The sequence below is a fragment of the Oryza brachyantha genome, chromosome 12 (assembly GCF_000231095.2).
Source record: "Oryza brachyantha chromosome 12, ObraRS2, whole genome shotgun sequence".
NCBI classification, from domain to species: domain Eukaryota; kingdom Viridiplantae; phylum Streptophyta; class Magnoliopsida; order Poales; family Poaceae; genus Oryza; species Oryza brachyantha.
The window spans coordinates 949,273-958,474 of NC_023174.2; the positions used below are offsets into that span (position 1 = coordinate 949,273).

A 9,202-nucleotide genomic window follows, 5' to 3' on the forward strand; every position below is an offset into this window, starting at 1 on the left:
GCACTGCAGAAGACATAGGATCTTGGCGAGGACGCACGACTCTCTACCTCGGGCTCAACGAAGGTACGAGCTGGCTATACACTACGAAGCAAGTGGCTTCGACATCTGCTTTCGAGAGAGGGGTCGTCGGTGAAGGAGAAAGAGGACGATATCACCGGTGAAGCGAGGCGTGGTGCTGGCTAATCCCCGCCGATGCGCACCGGCGAAGGAGGAAGAGGATGGTATCAATCTGCACCGGCCAAGCCCCACCGGTGTCGTGCGGTTGTCGATCCGTGCCGACCCGAGCTTCGCAGCTGCATGACCGTCGAATCTACGAGGGCTAACGCCGGCACCATTGTCATCGCCCACGTCCTCCGACCCGAGCTCCGTCCGCCTCGGCCTCTCTGCACCGGCCGTCGTCCGCCACCTGCAATGGTGGAAGATTGGACTGACAATGGTGGAAGATTACCATCTGTAATGGTGTCACCGAGCATGCGTTCATGTTTTTGGATGTTTTTGTTTCAGTTTATGGGTAAACGTTTCCTGGGTTTTCAGCTTTGCAATACTAGGATAATGGGCTCTTGCCATAAAATGCTGATCCTTAAGCCTCTTGACAATAAAATCTTGGGTCCGGTGCCTGCAAAGGCGGGCCCACATCACAGTGCAGATCGAGATCGAACCGAGACGAAGAGGCTGATTGATGGCTGGCTTGTGAGGTTGCCCAAAGGAAAGGAATTAAGATGATGGAGGTGGAGGAGCAGCAGATCAACAAGACGATGAACCTGACCCCGAGCTCAAGGATGGATTTCACCTACCCAAATCATGGTACCACTTCACTTTTTATTTGTTCTTATCTGTATCAAATTTATAACACGGACCACAATACTATAATCCTTCTGTACAAACATCCTTTCAGGCTACCTTGCATGTTTTCATAATACCAATTGTCAAACTTGTGCCGAAAAATCATTCAATGACACTGCGCACTTCTGTAGAGTCAAACACTGAAGTTATTCTGTGTAGCTTACTCTTTTTTTTTTTTGGTAAAGCATATCAAGTAAGAATATTAAAAAGACCAGGAACTGCACTTTTGCATGGCCAAGTGTCAATGAAAAGATGCACCCTAATGTACTGATTTAACTTTTTTTTTTCTTATCTGTACCAAACACGGGCTGCTTTTCAGCGACAATACTACAACCCTTCTGTACAAACATAAAGTTTCTTAAATTCCCTGGAGGCTACATTGCATATTTGCATAATACCAATTGTCAACCATGTGCCAAAAAAATCATTCAATAATTTCTGGTTAAGGCATTTTAACCTCTGTACATGCCATGCCAGTCATTACATGAAAGAATTTATATAACAAAAAAAGAAAGATGGCCACCAGCTAACTGCACTTTTGCAATCTCAAAGTGGTACATCCCAACGTACAACATGGGGAAGAATCATCATACACCTCGCTAAACCTATAATCTACTTCAAAGGTATTAATGTTGGTGATCTGCTTTCATTTTTACTATTGGCTAAATTTTGGCAGAAAGCATCTCATGTTGGTTCCATTTTGTAATTGATGCAGTGCCACCATGCCATCTAGGTATAGCCGATTCATAATAAATACTGAAGCAGATTTCACCACGTCAGATCACCTTCGGTTCAAGCAAAGTTCACAAGGTTTTCTACTCCAAAATACCACAAATGCAGCATATAGTGAATCTCTGCTATTAATGTATATTGCAATCTGTCATAAATCTTTCCCCGTTGGTCATATACTTTCTCCAGTAGCCCTTATAATCATGTATGCCCAAATCAAGCCAAGGTTTCATGACACCATTATAATGCAGAGTAGCAGATTTTTTTATATCAGTTTGACTAATTCCATAATCATGTCCAAGACCTGATTGGACCCATGAATCTTCCAATGGATATGTCAAATCTTGAAAGACAAGTAAGCTTATAGGAAGTACTTTGAGTGGAAATGATGCCACGCTGTCCTTTTGCAACTACAGGGACAAAAGAAATGCATGAAAATACTGCCCTTATTGGAACATAATTAGTAAAATGGTATTGAAGGATAAGACAAGGGCTACTAGAAAGGAATTCTTTTTTTCTTTTTGCGGGATACTAGAAAGGAATTCAAATATTTTACTATGCTATAAGTTGGTAATTGAATGTGAGATCCTTTGGATAGGACTGTAGGAGAAATGGTAAAATGCTACTAACCTTTTGAAGCAATTGATCATACCGACTGGTGATCTGGAGCTCCCTCCATTTTTCCAATTCAATGACATTCAGACCAGACAACCACAAACATAAATTATTGTTGAAATTATGTTCCTCTGTATAAGCTTTCAATTGTCCTAGTCTAACTTCACAGAACTGAATAGCTCCAATCACTTTACTTCCCATATTGATATTCCACAGAGATGACAAGTCTTTCTGGACAATCAAATCATCATCCAGAACAACTACTCTATTCAAGGTAGGAAGAAGATCAGGAAGGAGGAAATGTGAATGGCCAAAAGTAGAAATGTATTCAGTTTTCATTTGCTTCTGGAAAGATTCAGAACGGTTACGATATGTGACCCGGAATTCCTCAGCAGGCCATAACAGTTTCATACCATGAGAATCAACATCCTTATAGATCTTCTGGTGATCCTCAATGTCAGCCACATGAACAGTGGCTTCCAAATATGAATTTCTGTCAAACCAATGCTTCATCGAATAAAAATTTTGTGCATCAGTGAATAAATGGAAAATAGTGTTACCAGAATCCTGAAATGTGTCAGAGGACTCAAGTTAGAATTGAGATGGATTATTCATATGTCATAAGGTTTTGTATCATTGGGAAATACCTTGGAGTTCATAACTGTTGAATTGATAGTAGTTGAAACTGCAAGTACGTTCTTGGAAAATATTACATAGTGTTGGAATGTAGGGTCTTGAAGCTTCTGCTTATTTGACTGGTCCATACGAATAGACATGGATTTGAAATATTCAACTGTTAATCTCATGTTCAAGCAATGGTGAGTTTTTGGCATAGTTTGTACTCCAAGATGATAGAGAAATGCACTCTGCCTTGTATGGAAATAAGCTTCATCTTCAGTTATATCAAGTAGCTGCCTAAGTTTCCGTTCAACATTTGAGCAACCTACTTCACAAGACTTCGCCCTTTCAATTGTGCGCTCCATTTTCTCTAGCTTGTTTGCAAAACTGGAAAAAAAAAAAAGGTAAGCAGCCTCTATAATCAGAAATGTTTGAAGGAAAATACTCAAAACTGAAAAACAAGGCATATTTAATCTTTATGACTAGTATAAAAGAATGCAAATAAGGTCAAATACTATATATAAAAAGAAGAAGCAGTCCTGACATTTGCTAATCCTCATACAATTTGTTATGAAATTAAACCATGTAAGCTTTACGAGAAACAAAGCAGACGATAATAAGATATAGACTTGACACTAAGATTGAACTCACAATGGTGGAAGATCAGAATCTACAATGGTGTCACTGAGCATGCGTTCATGTTCTTGGATGTTTTGTTTCAGTTCACGTGTAAATGTTTCCTGGTTCTTCAGCTTTGCTATACTAGGATAATGAGCTCTTGCCATAAATAGTTGATCCTTAAGCCTCTTCACAATAAAATCTTTCATCACTTCCTTATACTCAACAGACCAGAGGCAGTAGCTCCCATATTCAAGTTCACAGGATTTGGGATTCTCCTCGTGCTCTACCTCTTGGATGTTCTCTTTCTTATCAGTAGTAGTATCCTGTCATAGAACAGATTCAGAATCTTATGGCAGAAAGTTAAGGGACATCCATCCTACACAAACACCTACAAGGTAATTGTACTAATATCCTCTTCAAATTCATTTATATCAACGAAAAATTCTGCAATTTTTAAAACAACTTTCTTATTGTATCATTATGTCCATGATGTAGTTACTATATGCAAAAGCATTAACAAACAGAAGCACAAACCATGTGTTTACAAGATTTGCAGGGTAAATATGAAGATATACAGTCTGAGTAAAGGTGGAAAAGGGGGAGCCAACTAAGTTTCGAGGAAAAATCATTCCTACACTATGCTGCAACCTTTGTCAAGCATGAATGCATTCTTAACTGATTGAGAGTACTGGCAACAGTGAAACATCTAACATAATTTTTAGCGTGGAAATCTGCCCAAAAGGACAAGTCAACTGTATAGTACAAATTATTGTACCAAAACCAAGTATTACTGATGCCAAACTAGAAGTAGAAAAGATGTTCCTACAAAAATATTTTGCATTCATTATTTGTCTCCTTAAAGATCCTGATGACCATAAAACCCCATTGGTAATCAACTTACCACAGAAAGAAGTTGATTACCAATGGGACATTTTATTAGCAACTGTGCTCACGGACAAGAACATTCCACTAGTGTTCCAAATCAACGAAATGCAGATATATTTAAATGCTCAAGATTGTAAGTAAATACAGAAACCATTTCTTACCACTGATTTCCTGGATAAGTCCTTTAACTCGTATCTTCTTTCTGTGTGAAGTCCTGAAATGCCATCGGATGCTCTAAGATGAATATTGATGGTGCCATGCAGTTCCAGTTTCCAAAATACCATTGCAGCAACATACTACAAAATCTAATTTGGCATTGCTTACCTTTGTTTTTTCTTGTCCCATCTTTTAGCTGAACTAAGGATAAAACATCCTTGAGCTTTTGTTTTGATTTGGTAGAAAGATTCTTGGACTTTGATCTACCACCAGATTTTGCACCTGAAATACCATGAGATCCAGGGAAAGAAAATTCCTGGTTTACAAAAGGATATTAGCCAATAACTATAGGAATCATTTGACATATCAGTGGAGCAAGCACTTAAAGATTATTAACCAAGAAAATGTCAAAATGGCACAGGTGATTCATTTCAATAGTAGTGCACATTGAATCAATGTTTTGGCACAAGTGTAAACAGCATTGTAAGTGAATTGATTCATCTACTTGATATTAATTTTAACTGTCAATCCCTATGTTATACTTACTCCCCGAACATGGCCTATGTAGCATCAAACTTTTCACCCAAGCCTACCTCAGTGTCACTCCCAAAGCTTAATTGCAAAATACCAGGCACAAATAACAAATATTGCCTCCATTCCAAAATAAGTTCTCCCTTCTATTTTGAACTAGAATAGAACACTTATTTTGGGACGGAGAGAGTATATTATAGCCATACAGGCCATACTGCCATAGTATTCCACTTAAGCCTGAACTGAAAGTCTGATGCAGTGCAGAAGATACCCGTTAGGGAAGTGTGTAGTTACATTAGTCAGAAGAGATATACATTTATACATATGAGATAATATATACATCTATACCAAAGTAGCATAGGGCAATTTGGCAGTTTTTTTTCACAAAACCAGTTTAAATCAGGTCTAACTAAAAACACCAGTTAGGACGAAAGCAAAGTGACAACGTAAGTCCAAAAATGAAAACAGAACAGAAACAGGACCAGTTTCAAGCAATATAATGGAAAAAATGCAGTTCGCTAGAAAAGTTGCTCAGCCCAGCAACAATCTAAGTCCATCTGTCAGTGACACTGCCAAAGAACATTTTACCAGAATGGCAACAACGCCCTGGCATTACAGTCCAGAGTGAGTGCCCCTGCTGATGAAGGCAGAAGGCAGTAAAGCGTCAGCCAGCACAAACACACACAGAGAGCATGAACGTCCTAAATATGTAGAGGTGACCGATGCTGTCTTGTTTTTGTCTTAAGAACCGCCTCAAAGTTTGGAATTTTATATTCAGAAGGTCAATTCTTACTCCAGATTTGCACAAATCTTGCAATTGTGTAGAACACAATGCCAAATTGCAAAATTCCAACGACCAAGAATTAAATATAAATGAAGCATTCTGTTTCTTAAAAAAATATGAATGAGGCATTGGGCAGCATGAGCAGAAGCAGCATTACCTTGAGTAGCTTGTGCTTCATCCTCGCATCCAGATGCTTGTGCTTGCCAAACCCCAGCTTCTAATTAGAAGGGCACATGAAATCAGAAGACTGAAGGGGAAAAAAGGAAAAGAAGAAATCTTGAAATGCAGCAAGCGCCAGAAAATTGTTTAAAGTCGGGTTGATGAAATCGTACGGTGGTGATGACAACCGCGGCGCGCTCCCCCGATCCATACCCTGCTGCAGTTAAGGAGAGGAGATGAGCAAAATGTAGGGTAGAGATCCGGGAGGAGAGGGGACGCAGGTACCGGGGCGGTGGAGGCCGAGGAGGAAGACGAGCGTGAGGAGGATGGAGCAGACGACGAGCGCCGGGACGGCGGCGGCCAGGGCGGTGCAGCGGCGCTTGGGCGGCGGCGACGGCGACGGCGAGGAGTAATGGTGGCGGCCCTTCATACCAACCAACAAAACACCTGCACCACCTTCGATTCTCGTCGTCGGAGCTCGGTGGCTGTGGCCGGCGGCGGCAATTAGTGGAAGTAATACTTGCACATTAAGGTAAGCAGAGCAGGGTGAGACAGCATGAGGAAGACGGAGACGGTTGTCTTCCTTCCTTCCTCGGGGAGCGCACTCTCACTCACTTCTGCTTGCTATTGGAGAGTGAAGTGGAGGGGAGCTATCTCTCTCCAGTTTCTTTTTCTTTTTTTTGGTCCTCCTCTTTTGCCTTTGCTTTGGAGGTTGCATGTCTTCTTCTCTCCGATCACCTGTCCTCTCTCCTTCGCTGTCCATCAGATCTCTATTTTCTTTATACTGCTTCCTTCATGTTTATATAAATAGTAATAAATCTAGTTACATATATAAATATATTAATCTTAAATATGATTAAAACATCTTACTCGTTTTGTTTCAAAATATAACTAGGTGTTTCTCAAAATATGTCCGGATTAATTTTCATGAGTACTTATTTCCATAATAAAGATAGTAGTACTACACTTGAACACACCATTTGCAACAGCAGGGGATCTTAAACACTCCAACCAACATACCTAGATCCGTTATAAGCGAAAAGGTATTCTTTTGTTATTGGCGACGGATATTAGATAATTTAATCACTAAACTATTTTTAGCTCAATTTACTCTCCAAACTATTAAAAATGGTTCAATCACTCATTAATAGCGTCTCTCTATTTTGTTACTATTTGTGCAAGTTTTATTTTATATTAAAAATTTTAGTAGCATAGGTGACATCATTATCAAAATTCAAAAATAATTTTAAAATTTTGCATGATTATTTGCTCGAACTTAAGAAAATCGATGTTTAAAATCGATCTTATTTTCTTGCATACTATATAAACATGAGGAAAATTCTAAAAGAAGGTGGTGTCTACTCCCTCCGTCCCTAAATAAGGCAAACTTTTGATCATCTGTGTCCAGCGTTTGACCATTCATCTTATTAGAAACTTTTTTAAAAAATAAAAAAAATTATCACACGTAAAATACTATTCATAATTTATCATCTAATAAAAACCAAAATGTTAATCGTAAAAAAATAAATAGGACGAATAGTCAAACATGGTAGGTAAAATGTAAAAGATTGGTTTATTTTGGGACGGAAGGAGTAAGTTTTAATGTATCTACCATCCTGTTATAATTTTAGTGCAAACTATGACTTTACAGAGATAAATAAGAATAAACTAAACTATAGTATAAAATAAGTCAAAAACAAATTGTTTAGAAGGTCAAGTGTTGCACTAAAATGGTTTGAAGGAGATTATCAAATCATTAAATTTATCAGTAAAATAGACTAGAGAGAGAGTTTCCTCTGGCAAATTAATTGATCTACAGTAGTATTTCACAGTGGACGCTCCGGTCGGGCTCAACTCGCATCGTCTCGTGATCACATCGTGTAGTGAACTCACCATCACGCGTGCCGTCTTCTCCGCCGCACTCAAGCCACTAACCTCCTGGAAATTAAGCTAGCCAGTCAGCACCTAAACATGTAATTTCAGTGCTTCGTATGATACAATTATTTGTAACTATGAATATATATCTGGTTGTAGATTGTCACTAAATTGTAAACCTATGGGTAACAGATGGATTAGCAGCGGCCCGAGAGACAAATCCATCGTCCCGTGGAATTGCATCAGTCCCCACTTGTCCGTGTACGTAGGTGGTCCTCCTCCATGTGCCGTCGCTGCCTTGTGGCCCATCAATCCAATGATTTCCCAGTTTTTCTATTATCCCAAGTACCAGTAGTAGCTGTGCCATCCATCGATTTCAATAGCTCTGGTCTTCTCATCGTGTTTATAAGCTAAAATTTAAAAGTATTAATGTTAAATTTAAAGTTGATTTTGAGATTTTTCATTGAAATTTATTTTATAGACTTATTTTTAGAGCACTAAAATATATATAAAAAATTAAATTCACAAATTATTTTATATTTATAAATATGCCGTTTGTCTTTTTTAAATAATCACCCTGAACGCTGATCACCTGCACTGCATACCCACAGCATCACACATCCTGATGCTGATATGCAGCACATGCTTTGTTCTCGAGAGACCAAAACCTGGGCTTGTGCACGCACATCTTTTTTTTTTTTGACAGGTGCACGCACATCGTATCTGTATATGCCAAATACTACTCCGTACAAGTACTACCCGAAATAAAGGTCGTTTTTTATTTTTAGGTACAATATTTTGACTCTTTGTTTTATTTAAAAATTTTTTTGCAATTAATATTTTTATTGTTACTGGATACTACCTTCGTTTTATATTGTAAGTTTTTCTAGCATTGTCTAAATTCATTTGTTGATGAATGTATATAGTTTATATATATATATAGATTCATTAGCATCCATATTAATCTAGGCGACTTGCACTGTCAAACAGAGTGAGTAATAAAATATGAATAGTATCTTATGTGTGACTAATTTAATTAAAGTTTTGTATAAATTTTTCAAATAAGACGAATGGTTGAAGTATTGGGCACATAAATCGAAAAATGACGTTATTATGAGACAAATGCACTAGTAAATTAAATTAACCACTGGTTGCTTGGTTCAATGTTAATTTGTGTCAGCTGTCAGTCAGTCATTCGCTCGCTAGCTACCTCTACCAAATCATCGGCCGGCCATGCGCAAATCGAATTGCAGTATTAATTAACCCATTGTCATTAACCTTCCTTGCCAAATGTCTTTGAACAACTGCGTGATTTCTGCCAAAATTTCATCATCATTTTCCTATTGTACTACTCCGTCCAAAAAATATTTTGTGATTTTCTGTGTT

The 9,202-nt window shown here is 38.4% G+C and overlaps 1 protein-coding gene across 2 annotated transcripts; it reads right to left on the reverse strand.

Moving 5' to 3' along the window:
* Positions 1-991: 991 nt before the first annotated feature.
* Positions 992-8,289, reverse strand: LOC102710929 (probable galacturonosyltransferase 7). Of its 2 annotated transcripts, XM_015843330.2 has the most exons (10): positions 7,835-8,289; positions 6,227-6,732; positions 6,115-6,158; positions 5,940-5,999; positions 4,636-4,783; positions 4,473-4,525; positions 3,457-3,749; positions 2,835-3,192; positions 2,203-2,754; positions 992-1,982 (listed from the first exon to the last, which is right to left on the reverse strand). In XM_015843330.2, the coding sequence occupies exons 2-10, from the start codon at positions 6,369-6,371 to the stop codon at positions 1,704-1,706; spliced, it is 1,932 nt and encodes a 643-aa protein (XP_015698816.2). In that variant the 5' UTR covers positions 6,372-6,732; positions 7,835-8,289; the 3' UTR covers positions 992-1,703. The 2 variants fall into 2 exon arrangements, with proteins under 2 accessions (XP_015698816.2, XP_040385506.1); XM_040529572.1 differs by lacking the exon at positions 7,835-8,289 and having other exon boundaries at positions 6,115-6,155; positions 6,227-7,350.
* Between the last annotated feature and the right edge of the window lie 913 nt (positions 8,290-9,202).

Bases quoted from the DNA above. Each gene is read 5' to 3' on its own strand.
- LOC102710929 (XM_015843330.2), bottom strand. From the start codon at position 6,371: ATGAAGGGCCGCCACCATTACTCCTCGCCGTCGCCGTCGCCGCCGCCC. The intron at 6,159-6,226 runs GTACCTGCGTCC...CCTTAACTGCAG, and splicing joins CCTCGGCCTCCACCGCCCCG to CAGGGTATGGATCGGGGGAG. The intron at 4,526-4,635 runs GTAAGCAATGCC...ATGGCATTTCAG, and splicing joins TGGGACAAGAAAAAACAAAG to GACTTCACACAGAAAGAAGA.